This window comes from Xiphophorus hellerii, chromosome 2 (genome assembly GCF_003331165.1).
Source record: "Xiphophorus hellerii strain 12219 chromosome 2, Xiphophorus_hellerii-4.1, whole genome shotgun sequence".
NCBI classification, from domain to species: Eukaryota; Metazoa; Chordata; class Actinopteri; order Cyprinodontiformes; family Poeciliidae; genus Xiphophorus; species Xiphophorus hellerii.
The window spans coordinates 20728741-20750581 of NC_045673.1; the positions used below are offsets into that span (position 1 = coordinate 20728741).

Genomic DNA, 21841 nt, shown 5'->3' on the forward strand with positions numbered 1-21841 from the left:
GAGTAATATTGATTTTAATTTTAAGTTGTTTTGGCAGTCAAGTTTTGTTTTAAACTAAACTTCCGGTAAATTTGCGTCGCGGTAAAGTGACGCAGCTGTGAACCTCCCAGTTGTGCAGCTTGTCATGGCGGCGCTTCTGAGAGGACTGCGAGCTGGAAGGCTCCTCCGAGGGCTATCCAGCGGTAAGACAGGCTAGTTCTTGCTTTGTTTCACCGCAAAACACCCAAGAAATCAAAACACGCCTGCAAATCTTTCTGTTTCAGTTTTACATTTTGAAAAAAAAAACCTCAGAGTTGACGTTATCTAACCGAAGGTGATCATGAAGGACAGTAAACAGGTTACCTTTCGGTGGCGTACGCTTTATAAAAATTAAGAATTTTAAGTAATAAAATCAGGCATATGTTAATCGTGTTGCAGTGCATTGTAAGCGTGTTAGTTTTTACAGCTGAGGGGCGTGTTTTTCTGCAGTTATGGCAAGTGTTGTTTCTAATAAATCGGCTATATATAGCTGAGTATACTTGTTTACTTTTTTGTTTCATGACAAATTTTCAACGGCTAGCACAGATGCAGATATAAGCTGGACTATGTCAGTATTTATATTTGAGATTAATTTTAATTTAGAGGAGTCATTCGGAGCAACAATAGAGAAAAGTAGAATAAAGCTTTGTTTTGTCTCACAATAACTAGGGCTGTTGTAATCGAATATTTTAGTAATCGGGTAATCTATCGATTGTTCTTACGATTAATCAAGTAATCGGATAAAATTTAAAATTAAACATTGGTAAATCTAACATAACAGCAGGATTACTACCTCATATCAACATCAGTCCAATTTTTCCCATTTGAGCTTCCCTAACAATAACTTTTCTGTAGTTTAGAAAATTAACTTGTAACAATAATAGCTCACTTTCTAAGTTAACCCGAAGAAAAGTTACACAAAAATCTGAAATTATATTCAGTGTAATAATAAAGTAATAATAAAAATACAAACACCAGCCATCAGAAAACAAATATTAAACAAGAGTATTTGTTTATGTGTTATATTAAGTTGCTGAAATTCAAAGACATCTGTGGTGAATGAGTAACCTGCTTGTTCAGTGTGCTCCCCCGTGTGAGCAACAACATCCCAGCTCAGACTTTTGTTACCCAGTAACCGTTCTTAATGAAAAACCCTAATAACCGAGTTGATTTGGAGACTGAGTAAAATCTCTGCCCTCCTCCAGTGGTCGCTGCACCGACATCAACAACCCTTCAGTGCAGCAGCCTGAGACGAGGCTTCCACTGTGCAGCACTGAGACTGAATGATGAGTCCAAATCTGACAAACACTCTGCATCTTCGTCCTACTCCTCGTCATCATCATCATCCACAACCCACGATGCGTACACCTCCCAGCAGGATTTTGATCCAAGCAGCGGGTCAGTCATTAAGAAGCTGTTTGCGAGTTCTGCTGCTGTTCCACCTACTGAGCAGTCTGTCTCAAAATGCTAATTCAGACAAGTTTAACTTATTGTGCATTCGTTGTAAACTATTACTCTGTGTTTGCACAAAGTGACCAGGAGCAGGACGAGGAGTATGAAACGGAAGAGCAGCTGCAGGCTCGAATTCTGACGGCGGCTCTGGAGTTTGTCCCGCTGCACGGCTGGTCCATGGAAGCCATCTCCGCTGGTGCTGAAGTAAGGTTTAAACAACTTCCATATTTACTTTTCATTTTTTACTTCTTCTATCATCAGTTAAAATGTTATCTTGACTTCTTTTGAATGTTTTTGTTTTCAAAACAACTTCTTCACCTTTTTAAGGCTAAGCTAATTTTTGAAGCAGTTGTTTAATTTGAGATTATCTGGATTTAGACTAAGTGCAACAATTGGAATTAACAGGAGTAAATTAATTACAATATTTTAAAGGCTTCAGGTTATCTTTGAAGGGTCAGCTCATGTTTTTGTTGTTGCTGTGCTGCCCCCAGGCTGTGGGTTTGTCCTCTGCTTCCACTGGGATGTTCACCAACGGAGCGGGAGACTTGGTCCTACATTTCATCTCCCAGTGCAATTCCAATCTGACAGAGATCTTGGCTGAACAACACAATCAAGTCCAGCTGGGTCAAGTCGAGTATGTATGCACAACCTCACTGTGCATTTCAGAAATAAAACCTTTTAGAGTCTGCAAGAGACTTGAGACTTTACTCATTGGCAGGACAGCTCTAAATTACAAGCAGAGCTGCAGCAGAAGGGTTCAGATGAGGAAATTTTAATGTTTTAGAATGAGCTAGTCAAAGTCAAACCAACATACATCAAGTTGGGTATGTATGTTGAGACTTGAAAATTAATGTTTTCATGCTATCTTGCTTCATTGAGCTGCTTTGCAAAAATGGGGGCAAACGTTTTAGTCTCTACATCAGCAAAGCTGATGGAGACACGCCACAAAAAACCTGCAACTGTAATTTGAGCAAAAGCTGGTTTTCCAAAGTATTATCTCAGGAAGGCTGGATACACATGTATGCCACACAATTTTTAGATATTTTCCTGTAAAACATTTTGAAACCTTGCAGTCACTATTATGCATTACTTTGGGTTGATCTGTCGCATAAAATCTAATTTTCGTTCAGTGAAGTTTGTGGTTTGGATTTGAGAAAATTTTCAAAAGTTATAGTATACGTACTTTTGTGAGACTTTTGGAAAAGTAAACCCAAACTCCCTGTCGGCTATTTTTGTTGCAGACCAAAGAAGACGGCTGACTTCCTAAGAGATGCAGTAGAGACCAGGCTGCGGATGTACATCCCCTACATGGAATCCTGGCCACAGGTAACCATCAACACTCACTCCCAGCAGAAACAGTAAGAATTACATCTCATCTTTTTCTTGCTGTTGTGTCTGTAGGCGATGAGCATCTTGCTCCTTCCTCACAACATCCCCGACAGCTTGAAGCATCTCTCCACCATGGTGGACGACATCTGGTACTACGCCGGGGACCGCTCCACAGATGTGAGTGGATCCTCCCACCTTCGATCCTCCTCTTCTTCTGCTCATACCTTCCTCTCTCCCTTTCATCATCACCCTCACAATATCCGGCCTGCTACGTCTCAGGTTGCCCCGCCCATCACCAAGCCAACTTTCACGTCTTCTTTCTATTTTTGTTCTTCAGATTTCTGAACCTCACTCTTCTGCATGTTTCTTTTGATAGTTTGCACCTTTTGTCTTAATAAATGGTAAATTCATATGGGATAATAAAGTCTATTTCTTCCTCAACAAAATGTCAAAGTTATTTTTCTGTCTGCCTTCTGTCTGAAGATGAACTGGTACACGAAGCGGGCAGTGCTGACCGGTCTGTACAACTCAACAGAGCTGGTGATGCTGCAAGATTCCTCTCCGGACTTCCAGGACACCTGGACCTTCCTTGATAACCGCATTCAGGATGTAACCAACATGGCCGTCACGGCAAAGCAGGTACAGAAGAGTTGAGGCATAAAACATTCAAGTTTGATCGTTCAAGAGATGAATCTCTCTCTTTTAGTAATGTTCTGAATTTTCTCTGCCCTGAGTGGGCAGCAGAGAGAAAGTGTGAATGAAGTAAAAACCAAAATACCTGTTTGGACGACGTGGCATAATTTTCTTTTTCCCTGTAGATGCAGTTGACTGGTGAAGCTGTAGCACAGGGTCTCATGGGAGCTGCAGTAACGGTGAGTTTTCAGGGTGTGTTTTTTCTTTTTAATCAGCGGATAAAACTACTGTAATTATCATGGCTTCTACTGCACATCTCTGACCTTTCCTTATTAATGGACATGGTCTATTTTTCAACTGCTAGACTTTCTGTAAACATCCACATTTGCCCACATGATGGCAGCATTGGATCTGCAAAATTGCCTCAATACTGCAAATTACAACACAGCTGTAGAGAAGGAAGAGGTTGTTGTTGTTTTTTTTTCAAAGTATTGTTTGAATCACCTTTTCTCACTCTTCCTCTTCCTCAAGAGCTTTTAGTGCAACAAAAAACAGACAAGATGCCACCTTACCATACCACCAGCTCTGATAAAAAGTTTTATGATTGCATCTCAATGTATTGGAGAAAGTACGTTTTTATCCCTATTTAAGAAAATTCTCCAACAAACCCTCTGTGGACCTGTCATCTGTCAATTACTGCATTTATTTTGGAGCATTGCACGTGCAGGCCTTAGATTATTTAGTGTTCTTTTTTATCATGCTGAATACTATATTGAATTATTTTTAATACTTCCTATTAATATGAGCGTTAGTAGCTTTGTATTTAATGATAAATGTCAGCTGAAATAAGGTGACCCATTTTTAAAATATGTTGTTTTTTTCAGTTGAAGAACCTCACAGGACTGAACCAGAAACGATGATGTGAAACAGTTCTGAGGCACATGAAGCCCAACCATAATGTCATGAGCTGAGGATGGTGTGTTTTCTGAGAGGGGGGATTGATCTTATCTTTTCAGTTGTATGGTATGGCTGAAGGAATTTCACTATTCATTTTAAGAACACAGAAATACCTGATTTGTTGAAAGTCCTCTGTATATTTCAGTTCACCTTCAGTATGAGTGGCTTTCTTTTGTTTTACTCAAATCATTTTTTTTTTCTGTTGTATAGAAGTACAAGAACAGATTCAATTTGGTTGTGGAGTCGTAAGCCAAATAAAGTAGTGTATATTCAACACATGTCTGTTGTGATTTTTATTACATGTGTAGAAAATAAATCATTCATTCTGTATTTTAAAAAAAAGCAATTTCTCTTTGGTTTTAGGTTTTTCACAGATGCAAGTTGAACAATAGAACCATGCAGCTTAGTGTCCAAATTAGGGTTGTAACCGTGATTTTCTTTATGTAAATATATATATTTTTAACTTTACCAGTTCAGTAGTGCAAAATATTTACTTCTTTGTGTTGCGAGGTTAAGAAAAGCAGGGGAAATTTTCTCTTTGAAATAAGAGCCTAATATTTTTTCAGACTAAAAAGAAAATCAGTTACAGTTTTTTTATTTTGTTTTGTTGTAGAGTTTTAACCTCAATCAAGAACTTAGAACAGCTGGGGTCTGCAACCTAACCTAACTATTAAAATGATAGTGAACTGTTTCCAATGTAAATTGGAAATATAACAAATGCTTGTTTAAGTACTTTTTTCATTAAAAAAAAAATAACACAACATAATCACACTAAAAACACTAGTGATGTTCTAGATTTGTCTTTTGTGTCATGAAGTTGGAAACTAAATTTTTTCCATCTTCCATAAATTTCAACATCCCACAGAAGGAAACTCATCCATCTTCTTAAACTAAAACTTTATTTTTCTTCATTGTGAAATCTAAAAACCAAAATATTTGTTTGTAAATAAAAAGGTCTAGCATTTGCAGCTAAGCAATAACGGGGTAAGAATTGCGAAGGTTACGGGCCCTATTTTAGAACGACCAGCGGGGTTTTATTTTGAAAATCCACTAATGCCCCCTGAAGTCCCGCCTCCTCCGTTGAGCCAATCAGCTCAGCAGTCATTTCCGGGAGGCCTAAAAGCCGAGGTGGTGCAGTGCTCGTCATTTTTAAACAGAATAACATTTAAGGATGCCGTATGCTAACCAGCCGACGGTAAAAATAACAGAATTGACAGACGAAAATGTCAAATTCGTCATCGAAAACACGGATTTGGCGTGAGTATTTATTTCTCCCCCCTTTTTAAAGTTGTATTGGGAATAGGGCGCCCATTGTCCTTGTGTGCATATATAGAAGCACGAGTTACGAGACGATACAAGAAAAATAAATGCCAGAGAAAATAGAGGTCAGGCCTACAAAACATATATAGTGTTGCATCACGTCTTACACCTTTTTGTCTTGCTTTCAGGGTTGCAAACTCTCTCCGTCGTGTCTTCATGTCAGAGGTTCCCACAATAGGTAATGTAACAACATCTTTGGTCCATCATACCTTTTAGTTCCTTTGTTTTGGTACGACGTTTTTCTAAACATCATGATTTCGGATGCTAAATACAGACGAAGTTCTATTTTATTATTGTGTGACATTACGCTTTCAACAACCACTATTACAAGCATTTAAACGCTGTTTAGTAGGATAAACAAAACTAAGGCCTGACTATGGTTTTCTTCAACATTTGTTGTAGCTACAGCCTCACTTTAACTCAGTATTTTTTTTTCAGCCATCGACTGGATCCAAATCGATGCTAATTCATCAGTGCTGCACGATGAGTTCATCGCGCACAGAGTCGGTGTGTATCTCCAGAGCCCCGTCCTGTTGATTGCAGCGTAGTAGGCAATTTATGAGCAGAGATCTGAACACTAATCTGCTCGCTTTTCATGTGTCGCCAGGTCTCATTCCCCTCACCAGCGACGACATAGTGGATAAAATGCAGTATTCAAGGGTGAGTGGACTGTTGCAGCTGAAAAACAAAAACGGATGTTGCTCAAAGCTATTTGGGCAAAAAAAATAAATAAATAAATGTTTGAGTCTAAGCCTGTGACCTGGAAGAAGGTTTTGATGATTGTGTACTGAATAAATCAGTTAACATTTATAGAGCTTTTACTTCTAAAAGGGCAACCATGGTGCTTTACAGGAAAAAAATAAAGCAAATAATGAAAAACACACAAAAAGAAAATGAATCAAAACACAATTTACACATAAAAAAAGTGTTCCTAGTGTCAGAGCATCACAGTGCTACTACGTATTAAGAGCCATTTTGACTAAATATGTGTTAAGATTTTACTTAAAAAATAATTGAGTCTAAATTTGCCACATTCCTGAAATTTGCCACGTTGCTCCTTCATTTCTGAAGCAGCAACAGCTTCTTCGGTTCTTCCAAGATGCATGCCGTGTAAGCAGGGTTGGATGGATGAACTCCCGAAATCAACCCGGTGTGATAAAAGCATTTGTGTGAATGGTGAATATTGGTAAAACTTTACCTGTTGGAACAATTACTCAACTAAGTGTTTAAACAAACACAACTATGGATGTTAGATAATATTTCAGATAATATATTTATACCAACATTTATGGTGATACATCAGTAATAAAGTTTTCTTTATTACTGGGAACAAAAGCTTTTAAATATGTTGCTAGTCATTACGGGAACTAATTACAGAAAGTTCAGTACGGGAACTAATTACAGAAAGCTCACTTAAGATAATTCTGCTTTTATCCTGATGGCCCTGCTTTTTAAAAGTTTTATTAAGGCTCTAGCTGCCTTTATTGAACAATAAATGGGCAGGAAATGGGTTGGGGACGTATAGCCAGTGAGACTGGGCATCGAACCCAGGACAACCTCAACCTCATCGAGGATGAGGTTGTCCTTGATGAGGACAACCTCATCGAGGACTACAGCTTCTGTACCAACTGAAGCGGACGTCCAAGCACACACATGCAAATCTTTCAACCAATCTGACCTTAATCAAGTTCAGTCTATAAATTCAAAACAACAAAGAAAAATATCCTTTGCATGCAGAATTTCATTTGGTATTTTCTGTTGTGTATAAAAACCAGAGGTTCTGCAAACTTGACAAAAAAGAAAACTGCTCAGACTAGGAGGAATGCCGGCTTATTGTATGTTTCTATCTGCTCCTCCTGCAGGACTGCACCTGTGATGACTTCTGTCCCGAATGCTCCGTGGAACTGACCTTGGACGTCCGCTGCACCGAGGACCAAACGCGTCACGTCACCTCTCGCGATCTGCTCTCCAACAACCCCAGAGTGATCCCTGTGAGTCTTTTAGGGTGTTTTCACACCTGATAATCCAGTACATAGGATGTGGACCAGGGAAGGATTCTGAAGTTGTTTGATTTTCCAGGTCACTTCCAGAAGCAGAGACAATGACCCGAACGACTACGTCGAGCAGGATGGTACCCTCAGATCTTGTCTCACAACCCGTTTTAGTCTTTTCTGCTACTATCTTTTAATAATTTACATCCTCTTTGTGTTGTCCGTGTTAGACATCTTGCTGGTGAAGCTCCGTAAAGGTCAGGAGCTTCGGCTGAGAGCGTACGCCAAGAAGGGCTTCGGTAAAGAGCACGCCAAGTGGAACCCGACGGCGGGGGTTTCATTCGAGTATGACCCGGACAACGCACTGAGGCACACAGTCTATCCACGACCCGAGGAATGGTAGGTATTCATTTCAGTAAACGTCACTGTGAAGTACAAGAGCTGATCATTTAATCAGCGGTGGAATGGTGTGATTTTTCTCAGGCCAAAGAGTGAATACTCAGAGATTGAGGAAGATGAAGTTCAGGCGCCCTATGACCCTAACGGAAAGCCAGAAAGGTGAGCAAACAGTCTGCGGATAAGTTATTTGTATAACGTTTAAGTATTTGATATATTTTCAGCAAAAATTGACTGTTTCTATAATTACATGCTAATAGTTTGGTCTTACCTGTTCATGTCATAAACACATATCGTGCATGTTTAGTGGACATGGCAATCTCTCTGTGTTAAGTTTGGAAAGTCATGAAGTTAAATGTTTGGATAGTAAAATAATAAAAAGGCAAATTTAGTTGAAACCAAACTTTTTTATAAACTGTATAAAAACATAGTTAACCTTATTTTCCCTCACTGTCTCTTTTGTCTCTGAACTAGATTTAACTCTCCAGTTATAATTCGGATACCTAAATTATGTCTATTTGCTAAATAGTAGAAAAAAATAATGTTAAATTCAGAAGTTTACCTTCACTTCCTTAGTATTTAGAAGAACAAATACCACCTTTTAAAATTGGCTTATATCAGTCTGCCTTAAGACAGCTGTAACTACAATGTAGCTAACCCTCATCAGTGTGTGAATGTGTGTAGTAATGGGTGAGTGACTGATCATAGTGTAAAGCGCTTTGGAGTTGAAAAAGCAATATACAATTGAAAGAGTGTGGCTTAATCCAAAGTTTTTGGTCTCCTTCGACTAGTTTCTTAGAATAGTTTGCTGGATTTCTGATCCTGACAAAACTGATGTTCCATCTGCCTGGCAAACCTTTCTCAATGGAAAACTATTATAATTGAATTCCTTGCCTGTGACTATCACCGTCACATGCCTAAACAAATACCACATAGCCATCCCTTCCTGAAACATAACCGGTAGCAAGATGGAAATAAACATTTAACATTAGCCCAGTTTTACTTATCTGATCAATATGTTAAAAAAATGACCAACATTGGTTGATACCAGTGATACTGGCAATACATCACTAATAAAATGATCTTCTCTCTGGATGTATCTACAAAGGCAGACATATTGTTGCAAAACAAAAAGGTTGATTTTCATTTTTATAAACTTTTTGTAGTTTCTCTTCTTGTTTAATTGTCCCTGCAGCTTGACAGAAACTTTGAACACAGCTCATGTGAGATTTGACTCTCCCCAGATTTTATTTCAACGTGGAGTCCTGCGGTTCGCTCCGGCCGGAGACCATCGTCATGTCGGCGTTGGCGGTTCTGAAGAAGAAGCTCAGCGACCTGCAGACCCAGCTGAGCCATGAGATCCAGAGTGACGTCCTCACCATTAACTGAAGACACCTTTGTTGTTGCTGCAGGCTCGACCTCAAGATCTCTTTTCAGACGCAACTTCCTCCTCTCTGTAAATTAGACCCAGATCTACTGGATCAGATTCATCTGTAATATTCAATTAATTTGTGTTAATTTTTCCTCACTCAACAGAGGGGAGTTGTATTACAGCAGAAACTGTTAGCTTAAAAATGTGACACATGCTCAGTCTCTCAAGAGTTTATTTGTATTGATGTAAGCTTTTTTTTTTTTAAATAAATTAGTTTTTTGATATTTTATTTGCTTTTATTGTCAAACTAATGCTTTGTATTAATGCAGCAGCTTCTTTCTCTTAGAGCTGCAATATATATTTTATAAGATTTTTTTTTTTTTACAGATTTATGCTGTCAGTACGTTGTGACAGTATAGTACACAGGTGTCAAACTCCAGTCCTCAATGGCCGCTGTCCTGCAGTTTTTAGATGTGCCACAGGTACAAAACACTGGAATGAAATGGCTTAATTACCTCCTTGTGTAGATCAGTTCTTCAGAGTCCTGCTAATGACCTAATTATTCTATTCAGGTGTGGTGCAGCAGAAGCTCATCTCAAAGTTGCAGGACACCGGCCCTTGAGGACTGGAGTTTGACACCCCTGGTCTAGTACAAGACAGATAATTTGGAAATAATCGACCTCCTCTGCCTTCTTCCAGTGCTAATAACCAATCAGAAACAACCAATCAGAGACAGGAGGAGGGTCTTAGTGCAGTAAGTCATCCTTGTGTGCGTGGTGCAAGCCTTCCCCCTCATGCCTTCACTTGTAGGTGTATGTGGTGGCTGAAGGGAAGTGAGTGCCATTTTGGAGAGATATAAACATAAGTTAAGAAAACAAGACTTTTTTGTTGATTTTTCTTTTTTTTTTTATCCAAGTAGATTAGCACAATTTAGCTATGCTGCGTTATTGGATATAATGTCTGGTCACACAATTGAAATGGTAAGAAGATTGAAAACAGGCTTTCAGTTAATTGTTTTCACATCTGGAAACAACGCGAGGGAGCTCGGGTCCGACCCAACAAAAAGGAGACGAACGGTTTGCATATCAGTGATGAGACGTCCTCGTATATGAACTTCTGCAGCATCCAAAGATATTTGCAAGTTTGTTACAGACATTTCAATCTGGTGAATCTCTAAATTTTAGTGATAGTGAGTTGAAGCTTCATGATGACCCTTGAAGCAAATAGAAATTATATAAAGTTAATATTACTGTGGATGTTTTCAGATTAAAGAGTAATACTTAGATTTTTGAGTAAAGTGGGTTTTTTTTAAATATTTTTTTTTTATTTTTTGCTATCTTACCCTGTATTATATAATAATATCAAATAATTCACTTACCTCGGATGAGGAAGATGAATATCGGCACCACATGAGAGCAATGTTACATTTTATCCAGTCACAAGCTCAAATACTGCGGCAGAGATTAAGGGAATTGCACTTACCTTATTTAGATCATATTTGTATGACACATTCCAGTTAGTTCATACTAATGATAAATATCCCTGACACATCTATCTTTTCATTGTCACCTTTAACAGCATTACAAATAGGTGGCGGAGGGGAGGAGTGTTGCCCCTCTACATTTGTCTGCCTAGCAGCGCCCCAGGATCCATGCCAGTTATTTATTTCTCACCTACCTGACAAGTTAATTACAGCAATGCAGCGCACTCACATCGGCTAATTCAGATGGAAAGGTATTTGATGTGCTTAACTGATGTTTATCATTACTAATATGACCCACAAGTCTTTGTGCAATCACAACGACGTTGGGTTCGTCACGTGGTTTTGTCACAGGCGGAAATGAAAGTTCAGTAGCGACAACGGCAGAGCACAGCTGAACAAGGTACGTGAATTATCACTGCTTCGCTTCAATTTCCGGCATGTCAAGTCGCCTGTCACTTACTGACATATAAGACGCTACTATAAGCACGGCTCCGCCTGCTCCCGGGTGGTTAAAACGACATTTGCCGGTGTGTCCTTTTGTGAAATCCCCCTACGGAGCTGGCTAGCTAACAGTTAGCCTCCTTAGCATCAAGCTTGCTAAATGTAAGCGCGTCGGACCGGATGTGAGGAAGAGCACTCTTCAAAGTTAAGGGCGTATTTCCACTCCTATCACGTGTGGTATTTTTTTTTTTTTACATTTTTTATAAAGCGTAAATAAATCCAAACTAAAAGCTGTGTGCTCACAAAAAGACAATTTTGTTAAACGTTTAAAAAGTATATTTAACGTTAGGTGTGTCATCATACATAATACCCCCATCTAGCTTGTTTTCCTTCAGCTATGTCAATGTAACCTTATGCATTTTATACTCGTGTACTTTAACCATGTGTTTTCCCCCTTAACATTACATCGGAGATACAGTTGACAGTGAAATGATAAAATCTCTCATTTAATTTATATCGACTGCCTTTTATTATCTGAAAATTGTGCATTGCGTTGTGCCTGATAAGACCAGAGGAAACCTGAGCAATTAGCTCTTGACAGATAACATTACTGAGTCACATAATCAAAATTTCTCACAGTACATTCTATGAAGAATAAGAAAGCACTGAAATACATGCAAAACCATAGCATGGTTGATTATTTATATTCTGTTGTCTGGTACGAAACGCCCTAAACTGCAAAGGTAGGAAAGAGAGTGGTGCACGTACTGAAAAGTATCCTGCACCCGTTTGGTTTGTTGATGCGTGTTCCCCTTGCGTCTTATTTTTTAAAAAGACGTGCCGGAAGTTTTGCTGTTTCCTAATTATCTCTTGACTATGGGGTGCGAACCTCAATCATCTTCCGTGTTTGTGTTTTGTGCGCAGCTGCCATGGATGTTTTATTAGGTTGAGTTTAAGTCTGTTTATCAACAACACACATTTGACAGTTTAAATGAAACTAAAGTCGGTTCCAAACAGTCCAGCTAATATCCACATTCTGTTCAGCCGGTCAGCTTGGTTTTCAGAGTGGATAGGAGGTAATGTTGTCCTCTTTTGTTGTGATAAATCCCATCGGATCATCTGCGGCTGTGGCGGTGACCTTAGGTTGTGGGTTTTTTGTTTCTTGTTGGTTCAACACCCAGTTATCTGCTTTGATTACTACCAAAAGTATTCCAGCTATGTATCATAGTTTCCTGTGGTCCCAGGCTGGGAGGACAGCATTAGTCACCTTGATGCAGCAGTTATATTTTTCTACAAAGCGGAGAGACGCATTGTGTTTTGACTTTGGCAATGCATTTTGATGGGACAAAATAATAAGTGATGTATCAACGATTATTAACTTGTGGATTTCAATTGAATTATGTCAGAAAATAGGAAGAAAATGTGAGTCTTTGATTCAGGCTACCTTAACGGATAACAATTCAACCAAACAAAACATAAAATAATGTAGTTGTATGTAAATTACAGGTGCACTGATCATCGTGTTGTTAAGCTGAGTTCACTTTTAAACTGTCTTTAGCATTTTGGTTTAGTGATGAGCTCAGTTTTTGCCTTTAGCATTACAAAGACCAGTCTCTGTGTGCATTACCTGTTAACTTTGTAAACCCTCACCCTAACTTTGAGATTTTCCAACACAGCCAACATTTCCTGTTGTGCTGGTATCTTCCATGACACAATTGGTCTTTTTGAAAAAAATAAATAAAGCAAGGCAACGTTGCTGCAATGTATTCAACGTCCTTCTCTCAACAGTTCCCTAATTCTGATTAAGTAAAACCTGAGTCTTACTCACTCAGTCACAACCAGCTTTACACACAGATTAATATTATTTATCATACATTCACAGTTTTTTTTTATTTCGTTTTCTTTTAGCAAGCTGCCAATATCTAATTATTTCTAAGACTATACACGGCATTTGTGTAAGTAAGTAATTAGCTTCTGTATCAAGTGATGTCAGGCTCTCTTGCCAAGACCTTCACAGTTTTCAATACAGAATTAATGCAGCTGAAAACAACCGAATACCATGAACTTGATTAGGTCTGCAGCTGCAAAGAGTTGGAGGCAAACTTCAGAGTAGATGCAATATAATCAGTAGAATGGAACCACTTTCACATCATTAACTTTGTTCTTATTCTTAAGTATTTCTGGATAGTTACCCTCAGAAATCAATGGAAAACATGCTTTTTGGTTTAGTGATTGGAAATGACGTTATAAAATAGTAGCAATGAGCTCCAGATTGCAACCAGGCTCATCTTTACGCAATGGTGAGTATTTTCTTTTAGCCCTGAGGCTAATAGGAGAACATACATGTACGAAGTTATTAGTCATACAAGTGCTAAATTATTTTTGACTGTATTGGAGTTGATCAGGATTCCTATTTCATACTTCGCGATCAACTCCACTGTCCGCTTGGATGACCGGAGGTTCATCTTTCCTTACGTTTCCACTGTTGCTGATATCAACAATATTCTGATATCAACAATAAAAAGAATGCTGCGCCCAGAAATGTTCTTTTTGTAAAATACGTCTAGAGGACATTTGTTTGGAATGGATGCTGTTTAAATAAACAGAATTGAATTGAATAGCATTTCAGTCACTCAGTAAAATCCATGTCTGCTGTGGACCCATCAAGGTCAGAAAGAGGTTGTGCAGCTGACCAAAATTATTTAAAGGATGAATTCAGTAAATCACTCCATTGTAACTGTAATATTGCACAAACTGATGTTGTAATAATGATTATGATTGAATTTATTGTGCAGAGTGATATATTAATCATACAGACGTCTGGAGCTGCTCATCATTACTTTATTGTTTACAGTGTCTTTTTTGTTTTTTGTCTGAGCAATAACACTGTAAAACTACAAAATCTTACCAAGTATTTTGGTCTAGTTTCGAGTACAATGAAACTAGACCATTTTAAGTAGATAGTTACTTAATATTGATGAAAAAAGGGGCTAGTTCCTTTGGCAGATTATTTCACTTATAGCAAGAAATTTTTTCCACGCTATAAGTAAAATAATCTGCCAATGCTAGGCCTGTCACAATAAATCAATTAATTGCATGATAAATTAAAAGAAACTCAATAATTTTCATTTGGTTGATTTATCATTTTTTTCTCTTTCTCTTTTGTCAGTTTGGTGTTTAATTAATTTTATTTGTTGTTTCTGTTGTTTTCTTTATTTATTTTGGATATTTAAAATTCCTTCCAGTTCGAGTCTTTAAATGTTGTTATAATTTTAAGGTTATTTATCTTTTCATTGGTGGAGTTAAGTGGTGTATCAAGTACTTAAACAAAGGCTTTATAGTTGGTCTGGGATTGAAGTTGATGAAAAGAAGATGTTGATGCAATCTTAAACAGACATTTTACTAATTTTAAACCAAGTTTAAGTACAAGCTCTGTGTTAGTGAACAGCAATGAAACCAGCAGAGTGACAAACCTTACCTTGATAAGAGTTTGTAGAAAGGACAGCATCTGAGCTGATTACAGTCTTGTTGTGCATTGCAGTTTTCTTATAGTTAAATGCTGCAGAGCTTATCTGTGACTTTGCTCAAGGTGAAGCCGATGAGGCACAAACCTCTGCTGTGACATTGACCATGCTGCTCAAAGAAAATGATAAAAAAAAATTCTGTTGTGACATTTATAGACATCATAATATTAAACACACAGTGGACTCATATGGATTGAACTTCACAATAGGCTGCAAATGTCTCAGTTAAAAAATAACCCATAATATCACCTGCCTATTATAGCGATTACTGATTGTTTAAATTAAGTGAAAATTGAGTTGTTGTTTTTTAAGTAGATTGTTTTGGTTTCATTTTAATTTTAGTTGGATCTTCATACCTGCACAGGACCCTAATGTTGTGGAGTGAAAATTGAGTTGTTGTTTTTTAAGTAGATTGTTTTGGTTTCATTTTAATTTTAGTTGGATCTTCATACCTGCACAGGACCCTAATGTTGTGGATGCTCAATATGAGAGATTGCTGAAAAGTCAATGTCTCAGTGCAGTCATCTGTCCACTGTCGCCACATGCTTGTTCGGTTAGAAAGATTGCGGTGAAGTTGTTGATTTGATTCAGTCGGCAGCATTTCTTCATTTGCCTTTTTTTTAACCAGTTGACATGTTAGATTAAACCTGATTGCATTAATAGTAATTGGGATTGAATTTGAATGTATTTAATTAAATTTAAATCTGTCTCTTAATTTGACTATTTCAGCATAGAAATAAGATTAATTTGTTTATGTACCTCAAGATGAAATCTTTTGTGATTGGCAGTATGTAATTAAACCAAGTTGAATTAAAACTTTATTGACCAAGACGTTGAAGCACAAACAGGGTGTTTGAGACAAAATGATGGAGAGGAGTGAGTTTTTCACGTCCAGTATTGTCATTGCAGTTCATGTTGTTCCACTAATTTTAAAGTCTACTTCATTCTTTGCTATTGATTCTTAGATAATTGGAAGCAACAAAAAAAGAAATAAATGTTTATTTGAGCCTGTGTAGACAGAACCCCTCTGCAGACTTGGTGCAGGTTTGCGTTGGTTGTCGGAGAGGAAAATCGCAGCGATCAGTTCAGATTACAGCCTTGGCTGTAATCTCATTGACTAATGTGTCTCCGAGGCTGTTTAGCAATTATATGGTAACTCTCCCCTACACAGATGGGATAGAGTCCTCACATCGAGCACCTCTGGTTTAAAAGCGATCGGGAGGCATATTGTTTAATGTTGTGGGTTTTTTTGTGGTTGTGTTACAGAGCTGTGATGTCATGGCGGCTGCCAGCGTGACCCGACCTGGCAGTGCCCAGACCCCCGAGAAGTCTCAGTTGATCCTGAAAGGTAAAGAGCTAATTAGCATGTAAAATGTTCTGCTTTGATTTGTTTGCACAGGTTTTTTTTCAGTATATTTTGTAATTTCATGCCACACAAACTACAATGACGAATGACGTTCAGATGATGCATCAGTCAAACGTAACATTACAAGTATCTGTATCGCTACATGTCCATAGCTGTCATTAATGTACATGCTGTAGGCTGATGATTATGTAGCTTGACAAACTGTATTTTTCATATTTAATTGCAACAAATGTGTGACTTTCAGTATTTAACCTAATGATTAAGGAAAAATGGTTAGAATCAAATCTTGCTGATTGACTAGTCCAAATAACACACAACATTAAATACAATACACACAGCTGAAGTTCAGCTGAGTGCAGAAATGGTTGTAGAGCTGATCATGCTGCCTCATAAAGTTTCACCTTCACTGCTGCAGGGCAATATTTTCTCTGTTCAGCCACCCAGTCAGCTCAGCATCTGTGACATTATAGGTTAGAGTATATTACCTTATCTGAATATCCATGCTATCTCCCGCGTTCACCTGGTGGATGTAAATAATTGGGAATGCAGGGAGTCATTGGGTTTTTACCATTAAGAAACTACACTCCAACATTGCCCTCCTTTATAATTGACCCCCACTGGTAAAGATGTGCCCAACGGACTTAAAAAATTTGCTGTGGATACCTGGCAACCACAAAATGCCACTAACTCCTGCAGCAAATTGAGTCCACCCCCCATTCCTCATTGTCTTCCTCACTGTTTATTAGCCAAGTACATATGGGTCCTTGTCCAAATTTGCCACAGTTCCAGTAGTTTTAAACTTTATTTTTGCTCTTGCTGCAAGATGTGGTTAGGTTAGTAGCCAATTTCATAGTAATTTCCCGACCTATGACGATCAGCACACATCTGCCTTATTTAAATGGTTTGTTCTCTTTTCTTTCCCATTTTGAAGAGACACTAAGAAAATTAGACTTGTGGGATTTCCTCTTCTGATCTCTTGCTTTTCAGTTATTACATTTCTTTTTAAAGCTTTTTGAGCATTGTTGCCAGATGTACCAATAATTGCAGGGGGCCCATTTTCTGCTTTAGTGAATTTTGCTTGCCAGGAAACTTTGTGTTCAGTCTTTTTCCACCTGTCAAATTGTTCAGTGTGAGAGAAGGTGCAGCTCACCCAGGGCTGCAGTTTTACAACTTCAAATAAAACTTAAGTTGCAGAAACAGATGCAGAAACAATCTGAGGTCTTGTTTTAAGGCAGGTATGCTGAACATTGCATTGAAAAGCACCATGTTGGGTCACAGGACACATCTGAGCATAAAACTGCTACTTTGTACTTGTGTTAGCAACTGGTACCACACGCTGGTAAAAATAGACAGCTGCTTATCAGATGGATTTTCACATCAAGTTCCTGAGTTTGTCAATTTAAGCACTCAAAGTGGAATTGGAGCTTCTTAGAAATTAAACTAATTTGGTCTTTTCATTTGCGCATAATAATTAAGGGTGCACCGATTTGTCAGCCAGTCGACTTAGCAACACAAATTTTCTTAATTTTGGGAGATCGGTGATCGGCCGATATTTACATGTGAAGCCAATCTTATCCACTGCCCTTAACAACCTCAGCAAAAGTCTCAAAATCATCCATTGTCTTCTTCTTGACTGATTTGACTGACAGACTGGCCCATCAGCTCATGTCTGCTCATTTCCAGTGAACATTTGGCCACCCCACTGTTGCCAAATCAGGGACTTTCTTGGTATATTTAACAACATTTCAAACAAACAAAAAAAAAGGTCACTAGCCAAAATTGGAATTGGCAGGCCAGGCTTTTTAAAGATCTGTAATCAGTGATTTCCCAGAAAACTGCAACTGGTGCACCGCTAATAATAATAGTGATAGCAAAGATAAATTTGTGTTTATAAAGTACATTACAGGTTATTTTTTTACAGAGTAAATATAGATGTAAAAACAAAAAGTTCAAAACAGAAGTCAAAATACTTTTTATGTATAAAACTGATTGGCATTCTAATAGTTGGTCAATAATTGTGCACACAAATTTTCTCTTAATTTTCGTATTTTGAATTTACTGTATATTGTTTGAGGTTTATTAACATTTTGGATCGACTGATGGCTCTAACGATAAAATAAATATTGAAAAATACAACTTTTCTTATAACTGTGCACGCAATGAAGCTTGACTTGACCAGTGGTGTTTTTTTTTTGTTTTTTTTTTTTTTATGTCAGCTCTGACTCACCGCCTCATAAAAAGGCCATGCAGCTCCTCTGCACCTCGCCTTATCATTGAATGCTCTTGAGACCTGCTATGGTTGTTCCATAACTGGCCTTGTGCCATCTTTCTATCATTTCCTCCTAACTGCAGTGAGTCACATTTGTTTTGCCAGATGTTCTGGAGCACAGACGTCATCAACATGTCTCGGCCAGATTAGATCTCCTCATTTCTTCTCTGCAATATATTTATACACTAGTCTTTGGCCGTTTTGTCACGATGATCTCCTCAGCGTTTTCGAACTGCAACAAGCTCTGATAAGATTGCCAGAACATGTACACCATTTCAAAACCCCCAAAAACATTCAGGATAGTAGACCCAGAGTACCCGGATTCAAGTAATACTGCATGTTTTCTTTTATGCCACTAGAGGTCAGTGTTTGTATTCTGGTTTGTCGCCCCAACACTGGGGGAAAAAAAAAAGGCCATCTGCATCCTGAGCAAGCTGAGACACAAAATTCATGACAAATTGCTGCAGGCACTTCAAATAAAGATTTCAATCATTTAATAATTACATACTTTAATTCATATTTAAAGCACATTGGATTAATAGCGTGAAAAAGACTTTTAACACATTCTTTTATTAACTGTGAGATTTTCAGGCAAAATATTTGTTTTGCTTTTATAAGCTGGCAAAAGCATAAAGATTTCACTACCAGTAGTTATTGTTGATCATAGAACCGCAGTCAACAAATTAAGCACCAAACAAATTAAGCACCAAAGTGGAATTGGAGCTTTATGATTAAATAGTAGTTTAATTAGGCTACTAATTGGGTATAAATAAAACCCTATATTTATATGATTACTGCATCTGAATTTTCTGTTTAATCAAAATGTAATTTTTTTTAAGGTTATACCTGTGTTTGATAGATACTAACAATAACAATCAATTTTAATATGTATGCATTGTAATGATTGTTATTTATTTGCCTTTTTTAGGAGAGAAACTCTTAGATTGTTGTTTATATTTATCCCGAGTTGTACATTGTAGAGGAAAGCAAATTTGTTGGAAGAAAACTGGGATGCTTGCAGCAAAGAAAAGGGTTCTAGCTTACGGTAAACTACAAAGAAAAGTAAAAATTAAAATAAGAATTTAAAATATTCAAGGAGGAGTATCTGCGTTATAAAGGAAAACAATCCAGACTCGGACTGTACATATTAATAAGATTATTATTTTTAATTTTACTATCTTAATTTATGGTATTGTATAGGCCTGTCACGATAGCAAATTTTGCTGGGTGATAAATTGTCCCAGAACTTATTGAGATAAGCGATAATATTGTTGTTGTTTTGAGACCATTTTCCAGTAATATAATAGTAATAATGGCACAATAATGCAAGAACACGTTCTCAAGACTCAATAAACTTAAAATTCTAATGAACATTTGAACACCGGAACTTGAAGACATTTGAAATATTCAAAATAAAAAAAGAAAGCAACATAAACAACAAATAAAATTATGATGTCTCTGTAAACAAAATTGTCTTTCAAAAAAAATGAATAATTGAGACCAAAACACCAGACTGAATACTTTTATCATTCAGTTTTCAGTAAAAAAAAAAGACAGAAAAACAATAAATCAAGCAAATGAAAAATATTGAGTTCTTTTTATTATGCCATTGAGTTATTGTGACAGGCCTAGTAGTGTATTCATTTTACGTTACGAAAACAACATTTTCTATCCTGAATGGTTTTTTTTTACATAGAATATCAAAGGGTATTTTCTGATCATCTTTAAAATCATTTTAATTTTGATATTTGACATTACTGTCATTTTAATCTGTCATTTTGAAGTAAAACTTTCACCTATATTCTGATTAAGCTGCCTAAACCCTGTTGAACTTTTTTATTTTTCTGATAATTTGTTAACAGAACATAGAATTGGCAAAAAATGCAACTCCGGTTTTGTTTCCTCCTCATTAACCATTTTTTAAAATCAAAACAAGCTTTTCATTGTGACCGACTCATCTATGTTCAGATTTAATGGTGTGTCTGTTTGTACGCAGTGGTGTCTGCAAAACCCCAGTCCCCAAAGCTGCCGAACCGTCACTCTCGGCTCAGCTCCTTCGTCGAGGTGACTGCCGATGGCCTGACCAGTGAAACCAAAAAAACAGGCAAACGCACCGGGCACCAGGAGCTGCAGTGGAACGAAGACCTCACCCTGTAAGAGCAACTCGCACAGATGCACACAGCTCATCTGAGTTTTAAAATAATCTCGGTGCAGGAGGAAACTTTTCACTGCTTAAATGAGGAGTTCATAGCTGTGGATAACTTTGATTAGCAAACCTGATAAAATGTTTGGTTCCCTTGCCCTTTTATTTATCTTCCTCTGTTAGGAGTCTTGGTGTCATTTTGATGGTTGTTTGAAAATTGGATGGACTTATCCATGCCTTTGTTACAACGTGCTTAGATTACTATACAATTACGATACAAAAATATGGACCAATCTTCCTTACTTCGTCTCCAAATTATTCAAAACGCCACAACTCAACTCTTAACTGGAACCCAGAAACGTGAGTAGATAACCCTTGTATTGGCCACCGGTTTCATATCGGATTGATTTTAAAATTCTTGTATTGGTTTTTAAAGTTATGAATGGCTGAGCACCGGCTTATCTCCAGGATATTCTTTGCTACCACTCCATTTCCAGAATAAAAACTTACTCTTCAATATTAAATTTTCCCATAGCCTGGAACATTTCAAATCACTCCTTAAAACGAATTTTTATTATTTGGCCTTTATGTAAGGTCTGACATTGTAATCTGTCTTGTCTGTTTAATTAATTGTGTTTTATTCTAATGCGTTTTTTCACATGTGGTTTTATGAATGTCACACAGCACTTTGGAGCAATTAATAGCTGTTTTTAAAGTGCTTTATAAATAAACCTGACATTTGATATCATTTTAAAAGTCAAAGAAATAGAGCTGCACATATGATAAACTGGTCAAGCAAGAGCATTCTCATGCAGCCTGCATTGTTGCCCTGTGTGCTGCAGCAATGTGACGCCTCAGAGTCATCTGGATCTGAAGCTGTGGAGCTGCCACACCTTGAGGAAGGAGCTACTGGGCAGCGCTACCATAGACCTCCTGGACACTCTGCGCACACACGATGGCAAAAGTAAGAAAATACACTCAGTTTGGGGTAAAGAAAAAAAAGGGAGTTATTATTATGTCCAACTTAGAGTGGAATGATAAGATACAGTGTGGCAGGAGCTGAAGTTTCACTACTAAGCATTATCAGTTCAACTGCTATTTGACTTCACAGAACAATTCAGACTTAATTTTATTACCTTTGCCAGTT

General features: G+C 37.6%; 3 protein-coding genes across 8 annotated transcripts in view; all 3 read left to right on the forward strand.

The window, feature by feature from the left end:
* The first annotated feature begins 77 nt into the window (after positions 1-77).
* On the forward strand, positions 78-4663 carry coq9 (coenzyme Q9 homolog (S. cerevisiae)). 4 transcript variants are annotated; one of them, XM_032548202.1, is made up of 9 exons: positions 78-182; positions 1224-1416; positions 1551-1674; positions 1962-2104; positions 2712-2796; positions 2872-3078; positions 3283-3438; positions 3618-3671; positions 4317-4663. In XM_032548202.1, exons 1-9 carry the CDS (start codon positions 125-127, stop codon positions 4350-4352), a joined length of 1056 nt encoding a protein of 351 aa, XP_032404093.1. In that variant the 5' UTR covers positions 78-124; the 3' UTR covers positions 4353-4663. The 4 variants fall into 4 exon arrangements, with proteins under 4 accessions (XP_032404093.1, XP_032404109.1, XP_032404085.1 ...); XM_032548218.1 differs by having other exon boundaries at positions 2872-2976; XM_032548194.1 differs by having other exon boundaries at positions 93-191.
* An 810-nt stretch (positions 4664-5473) lies between these two features.
* polr2c (RNA polymerase II subunit C) lies at positions 5474-9757 on the forward strand. The gene is made up of 9 exons (XM_032548230.1): positions 5474-5646; positions 5838-5887; positions 6148-6216; positions 6317-6369; positions 7572-7700; positions 7789-7840; positions 7931-8099; positions 8184-8258; positions 9341-9757. The coding sequence occupies exons 1-9, from the start codon at positions 5561-5563 to the stop codon at positions 9483-9485; spliced, it is 828 nt and encodes a 275-aa protein (XP_032404121.1). The 5' UTR covers positions 5474-5560; the 3' UTR covers positions 9486-9757.
* A 1501-nt stretch (positions 9758-11258) lies between these two features.
* Positions 11259-21841, forward strand: part of wwp2 (WW domain containing E3 ubiquitin protein ligase 2) — a 56945-nt gene continuing 46362 nt past the window's right edge. For 2 of the 3 annotated variants that reach the window (XM_032587343.1, XM_032587360.1), the window contains exons 1-4: positions 11259-11351; positions 16183-16264; positions 20548-20704; positions 21537-21658. In XM_032587343.1, the coding sequence (XP_032443234.1) occupies positions 16195-16264; positions 20548-20704; positions 21537-21658 (349 nt within the window). In that variant the 5' untranslated portion in view covers positions 11259-11351; positions 16183-16194. Of the gene's footprint in view, positions 11352-12448; positions 12469-16182; positions 16265-20547; positions 20705-21536; positions 21659-21841 lie in introns of those variants that run through there. The other variant, XM_032587352.1, reaches the window with a different exon arrangement.